We start from the raw sequence: 18,421 nt of genomic DNA on the forward strand, positions 1-18,421 counted from the left end.
ATTGAAAGCATTAGAGGGTTGATACTAAACTGGGAACAGACTGAAGGACTATGATGCAGCAGCAGCAACCGAGGAGTCTTCAACAGCCTCTTAATAAAAGGCAAAAGGCCCTGGGCCAATCTGTCAGAGTCTCAGTAGATTATGAAACATGACTTCTTTGTGAGGAAGTGCTAGTGCATTCGAGAACTTTAGAATGAAATGAGTCAGAGATGGTAAAGTGGGCTGTACTTAGTCACATAAGTAAGGTGATCCTTTCAATTATGTCCTGGAGATGTGAAGCATCTTGAAGAGAAAATAGTCTGGTTTCTTTAGATGTTAAATCTGCATCTGAAGTATGCTGTGTCTTAGCACCATCATTTATTTTTGAGATGAGGACAGATTTGTTAAAGAAAAAGAGAAGTGAAAGCAAATTCATCCAAGGCCGAATCTGAAACAACAAGGCTCTGTGGCGGTCTGCTTGACTAACGCAGACACATGGCAGTGCTGGCCACTGGACTTGGAGACACTGTTAGCATGGCTAGATTCTGTGGTGAGAGAAAGTCACCAGAGCATTGCTGTCCTTAACTAGAGCTGAAGGGGGAATGAGGTGGGAGAAGGCTGGCAAAGGACTGGGGAAATGTATGAGGCCCTTTCCTGCCCATGGGAACATTCTCTCCAGGAGAGGGGAGGAAATGTATGAGGCCCTTTCCTGCCCATGGGAACATTCTCTCCAGGAGAGGGAGGAAACTCAAGTGGTAAACAGACGCTTACATGCATGCAAAGGCATAAACTTGGAAGATTCTGGAAGCCCACCGCAACCCCCAGCTTTATAAAAGGAGGAAACAGCCACAGCAGCAAGAGAAGACCGACCACCTGAGCAGCAAAGAGAGACTTAGACCACTCATGCTACCTTCAAGCTATCCAGAGTGCTCCAGGGAGACAGCTTTCATGGGGGTTACCATGTGGCTTTGTGGTGATGCTGATGTTTGGGTGCCAACTCTGACCCTGTATCTCCTCACCCATGCTCCTGCTAGTAACCCTAATGAAAGCTCATTGGTTCACCTAGATGGACATCACTGTAATTGTTCTTTTGACCCAGTGTGGGTTCCATTTCATGGGTGAGTGAACATATGTGCTGTGTCTCCCCAGGAAAACTCTCACACAACAGAGAGAAACATTTTTATTTTCGCTATCTGTGCTGGTTTGTAGACAGAAATTTCTATCCTGCCCGGTCTGCAGATGTTCAATCACAAATAAACACACAGAGGCTTATATTAATTATAAACTATTTGGCCTATTGCTTAGGCTTATTATTAACTGGCTCTTACAACTTAAATTCACCCATAATTCTTATCTATGTTTAGCCTCGTGGCTTGGTATCTTTTTTCAGTATGGCATTCTCATCTTGCTTCCTCTGAGTCTGTCTTTGTGATTGTCTCTGCCTTTCCTCTACCCAGAATTTTCCTAATCTGGTTGCCCCGCCTATACTTTCTGCCTGGCTACTGGTCAATCAGTATTTTTTTAAACCAATGTGAGTGACAAATCTTTATAGTGTATAAGAGCATTATCCCACAGCACTGGTTAGTTTTTTGTCAATTTGACACAAGCTAGAGTCATTTTAGGAGAGGAAATTGGAGATTCCTTCCTCTCTCCAACAACCCTCATCACCAAATTGTTCCCAAAATTCATGATGTCATCCTGTTCAATGGCTGTACCCCTACCCAGCCAGTACTCACTCCCCCTCACTTTTCCTACATCCCCTCAGCTGGGTTACCTGTCCTCTGATTCCAGCCTCTTTAGCTTTGATTGGTCCTGAGGAATCAACTAGGTGTAGGTCTTTCCAGGAGTCTTTCCGAGCTAGTCCACCCCATCCCTCGCAGTGAATTAACCATTCACCTTAGGGCCCGCTTTCCCAGGTAATGGGCAAAAGCTTGAAGCCGTCTGGAAGCCAAGAATATCCAAAAGCAGAAAAGCCACAGCAGCCTTTCTCCCACAGGCTCATTCCAGGGCTGGATTCCAGGCCACTTGTTAGTACCATGACTCACCACATTTCAGGGCTTTATAACATTGACCTGTAATTGCTTACATGCGGGTTCCAAGCCCCATCCTATCAACCTGTCAGCTCCTGGAGACTTACCCATCTAGGAGCCCAAGAACCTAACTCAAAGTCTAGCATGTGACAAGTACAAACAATGTCATAAAAGGGTTTGGTTTGGGGACACAGTGCTTGCCTAACATAAACAAGGTCCTGGGTTTGAGCACCAGCCACCAGCACTGGAAAAAAAAAAAACAGCAAACCTCTTTAGAAATGTATATCCCTGTATTTGCTGTGTGTTGCAGACAGAGGAAAGCTGTATAAATTCCTTCAGCCCTCAAAAACATTTGTCTGTTAAAGAAAACACACTGGGAAATAAAGAGGAATTGTCATATTTTAGTTTTTTAGTTGCTCGTCACCAATTAGCAGGGACTCACTAGGAGAATCAGGTAGAGAGGTCAAGCCTGAACAGCAGCCTGGCCCAGGGTTTCCACAAGGCACATCTGGATGGGTAAAAACAGAGGAACTCCCCTGCCTTGTGGAAACAGGCTTCGGGTATCAGAAGCCATATCACCACTGGCCTCGAGGTTAGTCTCACTCTTTCCCGTCACTTTCCAAAGTTTCACTGTACATTTTCCTGATAATCTGACAGAAACTTTCCCAGCCTTGACAAGATAATTGCTTCCATATTACATGGAATTTTTTTTCAGATACGCATCTCTGTATCTCCCTGACAATGATAAATTGTCATCAGATAATATCATCTTAAGTGCCCTGTGCCAACATTTGCATAGTTTTTCAAATGTGAATCTCCTAAACTGGGCCTCAGCAATTTTGGAAGGGAACAACTCATCTTTATTAAAGCCCCCAAAGGACTGAGTGCTTTTAAAATAAGTTACAGATATTAACAACAACAACACACACACATGCACACACACGTGCACGCACATACACGCACACACATACACACACAAAACCCTCAAAGAACATCATGTGTGCTCAAACAATGGGTCAGGGTAAGGCACGCCCTGCAGAAAGACACATGATCCAACCTTTATCCAATCTCTGCTAAACTAGAAATCTAGCTGAAAATCTCATTAGGATAGGTTATGTTTCTTTGTCCCCCAGGGGCAGTTCAGTTGGGTACTTGTCAACAGAAGGCAGACTCAGGCTCCCAGATGATTCTAGAAGGAAGGCAGTTCACCTGAAGAAGCTTGTTTGAGCAGAGTAGCCAGAGAAATAAAGAGGCAAGAGTTGCTCTCCTGACCATGCTCACCACTAATCCCCAGCTCTTAAGGGATTCAGGTTCTTTCTTTGTAAAATAAAGGTTTACACTCCCTACCTCCAAACTCTCAGCCAGAACAAAGGGTCTACTTTCAACAAGACACGCTCTTTGGGAGCCATTAAGATGGCTCAGCGGATCAAGAGTTTTGCCCCTCTACCTGATGACCTGAGTCGGAGTGCAGAACCAACACGGTGAGGGAGAGAAGAGATGCCTGAAAGTTGTTCTCTGACCTGTACATGGGCTCCATAGTACATGAGCCCCTTCCCCGCCCTGACATGCACAAAATAAATTCTTTAAATATTGCGTATTTTCTTTTATATGTAGATGTTAGTATCTAAACTTTTGATATGTTTGCTATAACCTGAATAAACACAGAAGTTATATCTCTAGCAAGGGACCAAGGGGGAGAAGAGGGCCTTCCAAAGAAGAGAAAATAGAATATAGTGTTATGGAGAGATAAAGGGAAAACCAGAATAGGAGGCTGAAGTGGGGGGATGGGAGAGAAGGGTAAAGGAGGGATATGGAAAGGACAGCTAACACTAAAGGCTTTCTGAACAATCATATGGAAACCTATTGCTGTAGAAGTTTGCGGTGGCTTGAATAGGAATGGCCTCCTCGGCTGTTGTATTTGAATGCTTGGTCATTAGGGAGTGTCACTACTTTAGAAGAATCAGTAGCTATGGTCTTGTTGGAGGAACTGTGTCACTTGGAGTGGGATTTAAGGTTTCAAGGGCCCTAGCCAGGCCCAGTGGCTCTCTCTTCCTGATGCCTACAGATCCGATGTAGAACTCTTAGCTCCTCCTCTAGCATCACATCTGCCTGTGTGCTGTCTTGCTACCCAGCATGCTGACAGTGGACTGAACCTCTGAAACTGTGAGCAAGTCCCAGTGAAATAATTGCCTTTACAAAAGTTGTCATGGTCATGGTATCTCTTCACAACAATAGAACACTAAGACAAGGTTCCGAAAACATATACATATATTAAAGGAATTTAAATGGTGTTACAACATAATGGGAAAACATCTTATGCCATCAAGTAAAAAATCCCCATTGCCAGGAAGGGGTTATATTCTGCCGTGTCATTGTTCAAAAGGGTGCCATGGACCCTCAAACATTACAAGCTATAGCCAAAGCTACCGGCAGCTCTTCACAACCTGGCGGTAAGGCCCTATTGTGGAAGACAACATGTACGTGGAATTGAACAAGAAGACAAGCTGGTGCCCAGCTAAAAGCTTCACCCCTACTGACTAGCACTCACAGTGCTGAAGGAACTCTGTGTGACACTGGAGGAGAAGGGGAATCATTAATGTCACCCAACTACAAAATCTACATCCTATGAAAGCAACTTGTTGTGGTGTGACAGTGACCCAAATATTAGGGGAATAAACAACCACTTTTAAAATTTGTGTTTACGACCCATTCCACGTGATGGAACCCATACCTGATACAGCTAAAATGGCCAAGAACTTCAGGCTGAATAGGTCATGGACCTAGGATAAAACTTACTATTATTAAGTAATAATAATAGGGAAGAGAGCAATCAAGCGACTCTTAGAGACATAGTGCTTTACCTCGACCCTCTTCAGAGAAGCTTCTTCTCACAGTAGAGGGAAATTAACACAGAGACACGCACCTGAGCAGTGTACAGAGAGTGAGAGACCATGTAGTCCTCAGTCCTAAATGGGATGTTTTCATCTAACCCCTCCTGTCAAGGCTCGGGGCTCTATGGAGTGAGGAGGTAGCTAGATGGTAAGAGTCAAAGCAAGTGAATGGCTGCACAGAAACAGGGTCTTCCTCAGACAATAGGACTCACACACACACATGAGCCTTGTGACAGCATGCGTGTGTCTTGCACAGGCTCAAGGCAAAACCCCAACACTGCAAAAGGGAAGTAAACACAATGTCCTACCCCTAACCAAGAGGCAATTGATACCCACTGGGAAAGGAAAAATCCATTTTCTCCAGTGGAGTGTCACTGGGTATATCAACCACAATTCGGGGCAGGCTCCACGCCCAGGAGTAGTTGACCGACATACCAGTAGTGTTTGTTTGTTGCGGGGGTGGGGGTGTTATTTCATCCTGGGGGTTGGGGGAGGGAGGCATTTTTGTCTTATTATGTTTTGGAAGTTTTCATTTATTTATTTTTTTTTTACTGTAAGTTGTTTTGCTTTGTTTTTGAGAGAGGAAAAAAAAACATGAAATTGGGTAGAGAGGGAGGTGGGTTCTGAGAGGAGTTTGGGGAGGGGAAATACCAAAATACATTCTATGAAAAAAAAATTTAATCAAAAAAAAGTTGGTTGAACAAACAAGAGAAACATGACAATGGAGTGATCGAACAACCGTTTCACTTTCTACAGGCACACAGTCCTGTATATATGACAGGGAGCTGCATCCATAAAAGCTCAACAATATGAAGTCTTAACACCTAAATAAGACCAGCACAATGACAACACCAGCTGACATGCCAGCGTGAATAGAGGAGCTCTCACAAGGTCACACCTGAGGTGAAGAGTCACAAACAATTAATGGCTGCAGAGATGGAAAATCAGTCTTTCCCAGGGATGAGTCCCCTGATAGGTTATTCAATGGTCATCTATAAACAAATACACATAACAACAGCACTAAATGGACTCAGAAGGGGATGTATGTATTGCATGCATGTGCGCATGCACAAACATAACAGTAAATAAGGAAGAAACCATGAACCTGAGAGGGAGTTGACGGGCATAGCCATTGTTTGGGGAGAGGAAGAGATGAAAATGATGCAAATTCAGTTCTCATAAATGATGTGCCCAAAATGTTCTTAAATCCAAAACAAGAATAAAAGTACATAACCATACAAAGATGATCACAATGGTTACTATAAACCTGATGTGTGAATTCTAAAGCCATCAAACAAAATTTTCTCAAGGGTTTGTAAACAATTGGGAGGAGAATTCAGCAGCAGGCCGCTTAGGAAGCATATGACAGGAAGAATTTCTTCCTTTCACATGACATTTACACACCTCTATGTGATCAAACCATGCAACCCTGAAGTGGCCAGATTATTAGGCACTCAGATTTCCACATGGGCCTGAAAAGCCATATCCTCCCATGCAAGCTAAAACAGCCCTAGAATGACCTCAGCTTCTTCCCCATGATCGTGTATTAACTTCAATTATAATCTTTCTGTTTAGACTTGCTTAAATATCTATTTCTTAATGAGAAAAGTTCTAACTGGGTAGGGAATGTATCATTCAATATTTATCTTTTCTACCCAAGATGGTAAGTAAGCATCCTCCTAGCAGTTTGTGATATTGAGTGGCTTGAACTAGAAGAGGAAAATGATGACATCTAAATGTCCTCAGATTCAGAATAGTTGAATAATTTATAATAAAACAATAGTTCAGAATATTATAAAGGAAAGTAAAATTCTTGAAGAGCATAAATCAGAGAGGTCTCTCAAAAAAATCTATGTTTTAACAAGAAAAATACAAAAGACTATAATCACAGTCATGGAGTCAAGACATGGTCAGGTGTAAATATTTTTGTAATCTAAAGAACACAGTGAAAAGCATGGGGAAAGGCTTTGCAGCACTGAAATGTAAACCACGGTGTTGCTGTATAATATGGTGCTATTCTCAGAGTGGGAGGGGACCTCAAGTATGGATAGGATAGAGCACATGTGTGTGATGTCAGAGCAGAGGCAGGAGTACTGGGAGGGGACAATTCATACAGGAGCGCAGGGACAGGTCAGGGTGGGGATAATCACAAAGGATGTGTAAAAAAGCCATAAGGAAGATCTACCTCTTTATAAGTTAATTAAACATATAAAAATGTTTTGAAGGATTTGTCTTTCTGAGTTTGGATCACCTGACTTAATATTCTACTTCCCAGACCTGTTCATTCCCCCATGGAAGGGGAGAACGACTCATTGAGAAGAAGAAAGGGATCAGCGGAGGACCAAGGAAGAAGAACGGGAAATATAAATGGATAAGACACATCATAGACAAAGTGAAATATCAACATTAACTGTCCTCTACATTAGATAGATGTTTACATCTACATATACATTCATAAACAGAATACTGTATATGAATGTGCTATTTACATGATATCAACATCATCTGTAGATGAACGTTAGATGTCAACAGCTCTGACGTCAGAGCATCAACTAAGACTTCTTGACATAAAATATCACACGACCCTCTAAATCCACATCTCTGTACCCATAAATTAGTACAACTTTTAGTTTCTGTGTGCAGTGGTTGATGGTTAAAACAGGAACTCACAATCGAACCATGTGCCCAGGGTCTGGGGAATGCCAGGCCATAAATGGGACATCTAGATTAAACTCCATCTCCCCAAGAGACCAGTGGGGAGGAAGGTGCAGAAAGATTATAAGAGCCAGAGGTAGGAACAGGGGAGGAAGATACCAGTGAGATGAGAGACCTGTCCCCTCTGGATGTGACAGGCCCTGCACTCATGAGCACACAGTGACTATGATTGCCTGCATGAGACCTACAAGACCCAGGCCAGTCACCATCACAGCCTGGATGGGAGCAGTGCTCATGATCCGCCAACTTGGCTAAGTTTTCACTGTTGATGGCTGACGGTGGAGGAAAACTCAGTTCTCTTGAAGGCTGCAGTCCCTGGAAAGTTGACCGTGTGCCAGTGAACGACCACATGCCTATAAGTTTCTGGGCAGCACAAATTGGACTTGGCAGGTGGTAATTTTTTAAGACATATAATTGGGCAGGGGTGGAGTTGAAGGAGTCTGGAAGGAGTTGGGGTGAGGTGAGTGCGGGATGATCAAACATATTGTAGGCATATGCGAAAATTTTAAGGCATAAAAATATAGTTTAAAAACTCTTTATTGAGCTTACCTGTTATCATGCCAAAACATTTCAATAAAAGCGAAGAGATATGTGGGAAGTAGTAATTAGTTATTCTATAAATAAGAAAAATTCCAGCTACACTTTTTTGTTAATGTGGGATGGTGTCTCAAAGTGCCTTTTCTCTATTAGTAAAATAGTGTGAAGAAGAGTGGGTGTCTATCACTTGTGGGAGAAAACTCGGGGTGCTTTTTACTCACTTGTGCCGAGAAACCACAGAAGAAGGCAAACCAGAAATGCACGAGGGTGAAGGCAAAGTTCTTGTAGAAGAAATAGCATAAAAACTTGCACATCCTGTAGTAGGACCACCTTCCGTGAACAAGAAGCAGCCGCTGGAGATGCTTAAACTGAGCCAAAGCGTAGTCACTGGCCAAGACTGCTTGCAGGCCTTCCTGGCCGCTGATGCCAATGCCAATGTGAGCACCTGGGGGGGGGGGGGGAAGAGGAGCTTTATCACCAAACAAAATGGCAGGATCTGTAAGGAGCTTCTTCCTCTTTTATGTTAGTCATTTATTGTAACTGTATAGCTTCAATAATTATTATAGTTTTCACATATATCATATATTTGTCACATAGTTAAGTATCAATTCTAGTTTTATATAAGAGAAAACCGGGCCAGGAAAAGTTTGGAAATTTGCACCTTACACAGGTATAGAACTAAGATGGCATCAACCCAGCTGCCTAGAATGAAGACCTGGCTCCTTTCACCTGTTCTGATGAGGTTTCCCCTCATCTTCAAACAGGAGAAGGCGAGAAATGTGTAAATGATTTCACTGAAGAGAAGTATCTTAGGGATCCTAATAACTGGGGATGCGCTGGGCCCAGAAAGTATCATTCATGGAAGAACCATGGTAAAGTTAAATGAATGCACATTTCAATGACATATTATTGCATGCTGAAACAGGACTCCGAACATGTCGTGTGCCTTGTTGAGAAGACACCCTCTTACTTTTAATCATGCTGACGTCATTGGCCCCATCGCCGATAGCCAAAGTTACAGCGTTCCTGTGCTTTTTGACCAGCTCCACTACTTGGGCTTTCTGGAGTGGGGTGACTCTGCAGCAAACCACAGCTTTGCACATGCAGGCGAGTTCCAAAAGATCGTTCTCCACATCACTTTCTAGGGCATGGGCCTGTATCATCAAAGCACACAGAAATGAACAGCAACAGAGCATATGACCGTTGTCAAAGCAAATGTCTTGGTTCTTAACTGACTTAACTTCAGAACCATCTCATTACCTTGTCAAGTCAGAACCACAAAGGCAGTAACAAGAATAAAGGCATGAATATTGAGCCATCAGTGAGTTTCAAGGAGATTTAACATAGAAATAAGAGACAGGCCCTTCGTCTGTCTCTTTGACATGCTACCTTGTTTTCTTGGCAAGATATGACTATAATAGATGTTGGAAAAGTTCTAGGAGCCACTGCAATCAGTAGAAGCAACAGAGAGAACCCACACACATCTCAACAGTTTTAAATGACCTGCAAACCATGGTGACTTCTACATTTTGGGCTGCTAGTCCCCTTTGTATTGTCTTGCACAGTTACTGTTTGTGAATGCCAGTGTGCAGACAAGACAACATGGCGCGGGGTTGGCCCTGAAATGCACAGTGGGTGAAATCAGAAGCCTGAACAATGGGCTGGCAGGTAGCCTGTGCTTCAGCCAAGGTTCCCCAACCATTTCCGTCCTTGCTCCGCATACCAAGAGCCTTTCTATGCTCTAAGACACTACTGAGAAAAAGAGCACAATTCTCTCCACGTTACTGGACAATGACCTTTCTAGAAACATTTTATTTTGCACTTTATAATAGACACGTTCAAAGGAAACAAGAATCTATTTTAGCCACAGAGACAGCTGCTCTGAGCTAGTAGATGCTCACGGACTCTGGACTGACAGCTGGGGAATCTGCGTGGAAGCAAACTAGGCCCGGTGAATATGGGTGACAGTTGTGTGACTTCATCTGTTGGGGGAGGGGGCTGGCAATGGGACCAGGACACATCCTGGGGGCATGAACTGGCTATTTAAAGCCCATTCCCTATGGTGGGATACCTTCCTCAACCTTGATACTGGGGGTGGGGCTTGGTTTTGCCTTAACTTGGTACTGCAGACTTTTTTGACTCCCCAAAGGAGGCCTTAGCCACCTCTGAGGAATGGGTGGGGGGATGGGAGGAGGTGGGGGAAGGCAGGAGAAGGGAAGGGAAACTGGAATTAGTATTTAAAATGAAAAAAAAAGAAAGGAAGGAAGGAATCTATTTTTAAGTAATAAATATTTGAGTAACCTGAGCAAATCCTTAGCAAGCAGGGCTTCTGTAGAGCATCCATCTTAGCTCTTTCTTTCAACCAAGAGAAAGACAGGGCAGGTGAACATCACCTGAGAGCCCACACCCCCATGCTGGCCTCCTCAAGCCCAACGAAGAGTCAGAGCATACATAACCTATTAGGGATCCTGTCCTACTGTGTTGGCTGGGCCATTCAGCTCTAGATCTTAGCAGACAGACATAACTTTCAGTTGGTGTTCATCTGTGCAAGGGAAAAGTTCATGTCATCTGGACCAGCTTTCGACTGAGCTTGGCCTGCAGCTGAGCTCTGTAACTTTCCATGGTGTGGAAGGCAACACATCGCTGTGTCTGGGATCCAGCTGGATGGAGCTTAGAGCAAGCAGATGGCCACAAGGGGGAATCTAATAGACTCGCCTCCAACTCCTTTTGTCCACTAAGAAACCGTCCTCAAGAACAAACGTTCATTTTCCAAACTCCAAAGTGAAAAATGAGCATCAAAGCCAAAGAAAGATGTGAGATTAAGTCCTTTGTACACATAAATGATAATTTCACTAGACTGCAGCCGGGGCTTTTGTATTCTAATTAGAGACTTGGAGGAGCCATTTGAGTTTCATTCGGAGCTTGGAACCTGCACTGCGTAAAAAGTACAATGCAAGTTTATTCTATTATGACAAAAACCAGATTTCCTAATCAAATCAAATTGTTTGGCTTTGCTGTAGAATGTTGCCATTTAGAAAAAAAAAACACACCAGAGGTATCTTAATGGCAATGATTTGGTGTGGTAATTCTATGAAGGTCAGGTTATGACTCGCAAATCACAAACATTAGCGAGAGCAGTAACTGGAACCCATCCATCCAGTTGCATTACTTCAATTAAGTGAGACTGAGCTGTGACATTCCCCCTTACACAAGCACTTAAACAATTCTCCTAAGTGACTGTTTAGGCAGAACTCATAGATCCGCCGGGAACTGTTGCTCCAGCGCCTCGCAGCCAGTGCGATCATCCAGACGATGTAGGAAATGCACCCTAGAAGTCTTCCCTTTCGTAAACAGGAAATCCTGTGCACGCCCTGGTTCTTGTAGTGTCGTTTGTTTGGAAAACACAAAAGGGGTTCTCATTATGACAGCACAAAAGAGATGATTATTGGGGCAAAGAAAAAGAAAGGACAATAGCCTCCGGCCAACTCACCAAACTGTGGCCATTTATGACTAAGGCATAGTCTCCAGTTACCGCTTCTTCTGCACCCGAGTCCAGCTCCAGCTGCTGCTTACTTTCATTAAGTACATGTCCATTGGAAAAACTCGTGTTTTGTCCAAACAAATTTTCCTTGGCTTTCCTTAAAGAATAGGAGAATTTTAAAAAGGCATAACAAAGTACACAGCGCCCATCTATAGAACTCTACCAAAAGGCTGGCCTAGGACTTAATTTATTCCGTCACTATTCAGACAGAAATAGGCCCAAGAATTAGGTCCACCAAACAAGCTGATAGGCAGACAGCAGTACATGGCAAAGAACCGTATGATGTGGGGGCGAGGCACAGGAAATAGACAAGGAGGAATACTGAGCTGGGTGGTGGCGCACACCTTTAATCCCAGCACTCAGGAGGCAGAGGCAGGTGGATCTCCAAGTTCAAGGGCAGCCTTGTCTACAGAGCGAGTTCGAAGACAGTCAAAGCTGTTACACAGAGAAATTCTGTCTTGAAAAGAAGGGGGGAAAAGAATGTTTTAAACTACCCCAAAACTAGTTTTAACTAAGGGATCTTGATAGCTTTGGCATCTAAAGGCGAAGGAACTATTCTCTGGCATACAATATTTTAAATAGGCTAAACAGACTAAAGACAATGACTGATACCTTGCCATTGCACGGCCAGTGCCCTCCTCCTTCTTCCCTCCCTCTCCTTTTCTAAATTCTTCTCTCTCCCTCCTCCTTCCCCATGCACACATACGCACGCTTGCGAACACACACACACACACACACACACACGTGTGGTGTATGTGGAGTAAGTGTGGGGGATGAGTGTGTGCGCATGACCATCAATTTGACATACAATGTTAAAGGAAACTACAAGCACCAAAGCCGGAGGCTGTGGCAAATGGAAATCCCTTGCACTGCTCTAGACCTGCTCAGCAATAGTTACAGAGTCCTGCACACATCTTCGCCATGTCTCCTGTTTAAGAGAAAGTTTGTTCGGTGACATAACACCATTAGAAGTGGCATTTTACTGTCTTTTTAAAAAATGTGATGATGTCTTTAAAGGAAGGGAAATTCCCTCCGAGAAGACCTGTGTGGGACGTGGTTATAAATAACGGTTCTATTGGCATAACCACGGGAGCTTCCATCACAGGAATGCCAGCAGATGCTGCCGCACCAGGGTACCCAAGCTGGCCACTGCAATTACATGTGCAGATGAACGCCAGGGGAAAAACAGGAAGTAAGGAATAAATTAGTAGATGTTTTGACTGACGGCAAAATGAACTGTCTCCCCGAAATCCCACCCAGTGTGGAAAACATTTATTAAAATAGGTTTATATTGAAGTTCCTCTGATAGGAGAGAACGACCATATTAAAACAAACATGATGCCTTCAGGCTTTTGAGGCATTTAAAAACGCATCACTAAGAATTTACATTCGAAACTACAAAGGAGACCCAGAAGCCCTGAAGCCACCTTGTTCCCTGGCTCAACATTGCCTTCTGCTGTCCAGGACCAAAATCGCGGCTCACTTAAAAATCCTATCCCTCTTCCTGGGTTCCCAAACAGCTAACAGACAGTTCTCAAAAACAAAAAAAAAAGGATGGGTAGAGATGAGAGTTCCGTGGGAAATGCACGGCGGGAAGGCAAGCCCGGAGAAGGACTGTTGTGAGCGGGAGGTTCAAGCTTCCACAGGACACAAGCAATCCAAGGAATGCTCATCGTGGCCCTGAAAACTGACAGCACCACGTGATGAATGGGAGAAAAACTGGACGCGAGCTCTTCTATGAAGGCGCTGCAGGTCCCACAAGCTGGGTTTTGAGAAGGCACTGAGGCAAAAGCCCATCTCCCAGGGTTCCCTCACCTGCTGTATAAATGACTCAACCTGTGTCCCCCTTGGAGAACAAAGACATTGGATTCCAAAGGAGAGCGAGGTTCGTGACCACACTAGTTGAGATCCTATTTACTTAGTTTCCCCAACAGTGTCTTCCTAACAGGTGACACAAACCCTCATTCTAGGCAGAAAAGGGACAAATTTTACACTCTGCTAAAATTCCTAGCGCTCCCTCCTCCCAGACTTTGACTCCCTGCCGGACTGGATGTGCACATGCTCAGACCTAGGTGAGTTTGCATAGCTGTCATTTCTTTTACTTCCTGAAACCCAGTTCTCCAAATACAAGTTCGTTCTCACCAAAGCAATTATTAGGAGGGGGGAAGCTGCTCATAACACCTTTCGATGAAGACGTGCACTGTGTAGGCATCACACACACTGTCTAACAAACAGAGGCAGAAACGAAAGACTGCCTTGCTTCCGAGGTTTTGTAATGAGGGGCAGTTTAGCACGATGCTGGAGTGCGGGAGGTGCGCTGACGACAGCCCAAACCATCAGAGGCTCAGTACAGCAGAGCGAGGCCTGTACTTGGGCATGCCTTCCATTTTGTCAGCCCTTTGCTGGCCCTCGAGATCCCAGAATTAAAAAGATCTGTTAGGAAATAGGTTTAAATTATGATATCGTGTTTAAAGGGAAGGAATTTGGACTTCAGTACAAAGGCCAGTGCTTCGTGGTTGCTTATCCCTGGGCACTTGGGTATGCCTCGGGCAGATTAGCTATCTGACTTTTGGCCACTTGATTAGTCCACGGCAGGCCCAGAAACTGGTTACCACAACAAAGGGCTTCACACGAGCAATCCGCCACAAGCTATCTCTAGGATGGAGTAAGATAGATGACAGAAGCAGGCAATTAGAGACCGCACGACACTACCACTACCAACAGTGGAGGCAGGGAGAAAGTGAATTAAGTTTCTAATGCAAGCTTCGACTTTATCATCCCTCACTACCCACAAAGACCTATAAAGACACTGGTCCATTATCAGAAATTGGAAACTGGCCTAGATAGGGGCACGAACCCCTGAAAACAGGCTGCATGCATGCTATGTAACTTGAAAATTATACATCCATATTGACAAAATTAAACATATTTGACAGGTTTAACGACAAGCACTTAAGTAGTTTCCCTCCATTGACTCCTATCCCCCGGGCCCTACTCTTTGACACACTTTTTTTTTTTTTGCATGAACTTTCACTGAACTTAAAAACACAACACAAGAACCCAGAATGGCACAAATTTATGATTTTAATATTTCATCCCCAAAGCTGTGGGCTCGGGTATATAAATCACCAAGATGAGGAACACAGCAGAGATTTCCACACAGGAGCTCTCCTTAGGTGCTCGCTTCCCTCAGCTTCCAAGAAAGCAAATGCATTCTGAAATGCATTCATTCCGCCAGGGAATTTTCTATTGTACATTGCTGCCATGTTAGACTCAAAACATGAAGGCACCTCCAAGTCTGGACTGAAATTAGCATTGCCAGCCTTGTCAACGAGCAATGGAGCCTCATGGGATGTGAGATGCTACACCGACCTGTAAATATTTTCCTTTGACTACTTTTCTTCTCATTAAAAAAATAAGCATGTTTTTAGGTTTTTAATCAGTTGCAAAACTTTGCACAAATACTACTATTTCTGATAACATAACCAACAAGGAGATAAGCTTGTTGCTTAATTCTATTACCTAGAAAGAACCATGGCGTGTATTTCCCAGGGCTTGATAGGTAGTTAGGTAGGTAGATGTATAGTAGTGTGTGTGTTTTCAACATTTCTCATTCTATGTGTGTTTTGTAATTTCATTCTTTCACTTAAATATGTTACCTATCTTCCAAAGTCAATCAAATCAAAATCATTTTTGCTGACTATTTTGTATTCCATTACTGGCAAATATCACAGTATTTAGCAAAATTCTTCACAACTAGGTCTATGAGCTATTTTTAATTATCTATTATCATACCCAATGAAGCAATAAATATTTCCTCAGTTACATATTCATATATTTGTTCATTGTTTCCTTAGAAGAAGTTGTTGGAACAGGGATCACTGAGTCAAAGGCATGTGTGTTTATATTTCTGAAGTGCATTGCTCGTTTCCTTATAGAGAATTCTACCATTCAAAGGTCCCAACAATGATACGTAAATAACACACGTTTTCCCACATTTCCTCCATGGAATGACAGCTATGACATCTAAGTAGTCAACTAGTTGTAGTTGGATAACATCTTGAGGTATTAACTCAACTGCTTCTCCAACTAGTCCCATGAACTCAGGGGCCTTCTCTTTACTCGGGGGCACATCTTGCCTGGGAAGGGAACTAAACACAAAAATGGGGAGTCAAATTCTTGGTTTCTGAGATCCAAAATAGACTCTTGAAAGGTATACTATCAATATCACTATCGATATCACTCTGAATCTTAGCTGCTAGGAATGTTGCTGAGTATTTTTGAGAGGAAAACAGTCAGGTTTCTTCAGGTCTCAAAAGATGAGTTTGCGTTGTCTTCAGGAACAGAGTAGAAGGCAAATCTCTCATGACGAGGAGTGGCTAAATGAAGGCTTTGCCATGTCTGTAAGAGAGTCTCTTGATAGATGGTTGATGTGGGAAGGCCCAGTTGGTGGCAGATCTGGGGTATAGGAAAGCTAGCTGAGGGTTACTAGCGAGCCAGTAAGCAGCATCCTCTATGGCTTCCTCTTCCAGGTCTATGCTTTCAGATGCTTCCCTTGAGTTCCTGCCTTGACTTCCCCCAACTGATGGACTGTTTCCTGGAAGTGTACTATAAAATAAACCTTTCTTCCCCAAGTTGTCTTTTGAGAGATTCAATGAAATGTAACTTCTTTGGAGGCATTATTTACCTCTTCAAACATAGTCTAACAGAAAATAAATGGTCTCCTATGCTCAGACACAGCCAACTCTGCCGGCTGCCTTCCATTCCTGGAGATTCACACTGATGCTAAGATTTTGTTTTGGAGGCTTTTGTTGCTAGTTTGGTATTTTTAGACTTCCAAAAGAACTGGGAAAGTCATCATTAACTGCTGCTTTGGTTTTTTTTTTTCTCTTAGCCTCTGTGAAAATTCAATGCCTATCCCTTAAGCTTTGTTGTTTTAAAAAGGTCTTCATGAAATCATTTTCTCTAAAATAAGTGCATACATTTTAAAATTGTGCCTCACAATAAATCTTGACAATGTTATTTTTGAAATTTTAGTTTTACTTGTGCAAGTTAGTTGCAAAAAAAAGAAAGTGGTTTTAGTTTTAATAATTAAAGTGCAAATCAACTAACTACACCAGGAAATAAGTGGGAAGAAAAATCTTTTGATTATTTGGTTTTACAATTTGTATAAAAACACCAGAAAAACATATACATATATATATGAACATAAATGACAGTTTACCTTAAATTAATATTTTAATTAGCCTTCCAAGTATTACTATTTCCCCCAGAGACTCCATGAATTCTATCATAAAAATGACATCAAAAATTATCAAAAATCATTAACTCCAATAAAAACATGGCCAGTATGCTGTCAATAAATAAATAATGCATTTTAAACTACATAAATAATTAAAATATATCAGTAATAATTAATGGAATTTTCTATTTTTATTTGACAAAGACATACATGGTCTCCTGCTACAACGTCTCACCACCACGCATGAGTCCTTTTCTACATGGGGTCAGACAGAAACAACCGCAGATTCGACCTATAGGTATCAGTTGGTGAGATGCCATCTAAGCCTCCCTTCCCTATCCAGCAAGCTTTAGTCCGAGAAGCTGTGGTAGCAGCAAGCAGAGCTGTTACAAGCCAGCCTTTTTCAAATTTAGAGGAAAAGAATTATGTAGATTTCTAATGTTTTTGTCCAAATGAAGTGACAGGAAATAAATATAACAAACGGAGAAATGTTAAGAAGTATTAGTTCTCCGAATTTAATATTTCTGTACTCATAAGTCCAGTGTTTCCTAGCGCTAGGGGGCAGCTGTACAAGCAGCAGGCAGCCTGGTCTGAGCACTTGCTCTTCCGATCGCACGGCATTTCCTACTGTGTTCTCCAGAGCTACCTCATCACACTCGGGTGCCTAGTAAACACTAATTCCAGGGTCTATGCCTCGGAGACAGGACTCAAAGGTGGAAGGAAGCCAGGTAACTGGTATTTTTAAAACACGTGACATTGTTATTCATCGTCACTTAATATCGTCCAGGCTTTTGCTAAGAAACAATTTTAAAGAACAGCATACACGACTTGAGATTCTTCCCTTACAACACATGGGAAATGTAGGCACCCCGGAGACTCGTTGCCAATGTCAGCTTCATCCTAGCTTTTGTGTCTAGCATGAACGAGACTGAAGGAAGCTTACAGGAACACCCGCACTAAGAGGAAGCACTGGGGATGGCGGCTTACAAACCTCTGCTTTCCCAAACTCCTGGCAGTCCTTTCCCCTTCCCAGACTTCTCCCTTTCCCTCCACACACACCTGAGCTCATGTCGTACTTCTAGAGCTGTGTTCCCCGCTATCACAAACACGGCATCCATGGCGTCCGTCAGCACGTTGCAGGCGTAACCAATATTAATGGCAGTCTCTGGTACAAAGAAAGATCACCTCTTGTTACATAAAGTTTTGAAGCTGTGACTGTGTCCCCAGAGCCTATCAGACCCACTGATGTTAGCACACACACACACTGCAGCAGAGGTCTAGACCTGAAGCCCAGAACCAAAGTCACCCCTCACGAAGCTGTTGGAGGTTGATTTTCAAAACTACCTTTAGATTCTCAAATCAATACTCACTTGTATACCCTAAGCTCCTGTGATACAATGAAGAAAAAAGATAAACCTTTTTTTTACCAGAAACTATAAATAATTTTGAGTGCCAAAATACTAAACTTGGCTAATATTCAATTCTA

General features: G+C 42.9%; 1 protein-coding gene across 1 annotated transcript in view; it reads right to left on the reverse strand.

Annotated features, from left to right (window-relative positions):
* Nucleotides 1-18,421, reverse strand: part of Atp8b4 (ATPase phospholipid transporting 8B4 (putative)) — a 148,698-nt gene that overhangs the window by 20,087 nt on the left and 110,190 nt on the right. The window contains exons 19-22 of the mRNA XM_026787834.1: nucleotides 17,995-18,100; nucleotides 11,643-11,790; nucleotides 9,123-9,306; nucleotides 8,374-8,597 (exon numbers count right to left, since the gene is read on the reverse strand). Of these exons, the coding sequence (XP_026643635.1) occupies nucleotides 8,374-8,597; nucleotides 9,123-9,306; nucleotides 11,643-11,790; nucleotides 17,995-18,100 (662 nt within the window). The remainder of the gene's footprint in view (nucleotides 1-8,373; nucleotides 8,598-9,122; nucleotides 9,307-11,642; nucleotides 11,791-17,994; nucleotides 18,101-18,421) is intronic.

Source organism: Microtus ochrogaster, assembly GCF_000317375.1.
Source record: "Microtus ochrogaster isolate Prairie Vole_2 chromosome 14 unlocalized genomic scaffold, MicOch1.0 chr14_random_1, whole genome shotgun sequence".
NCBI classification, from domain to species: domain Eukaryota; kingdom Metazoa; phylum Chordata; class Mammalia; order Rodentia; family Cricetidae; genus Microtus; species Microtus ochrogaster.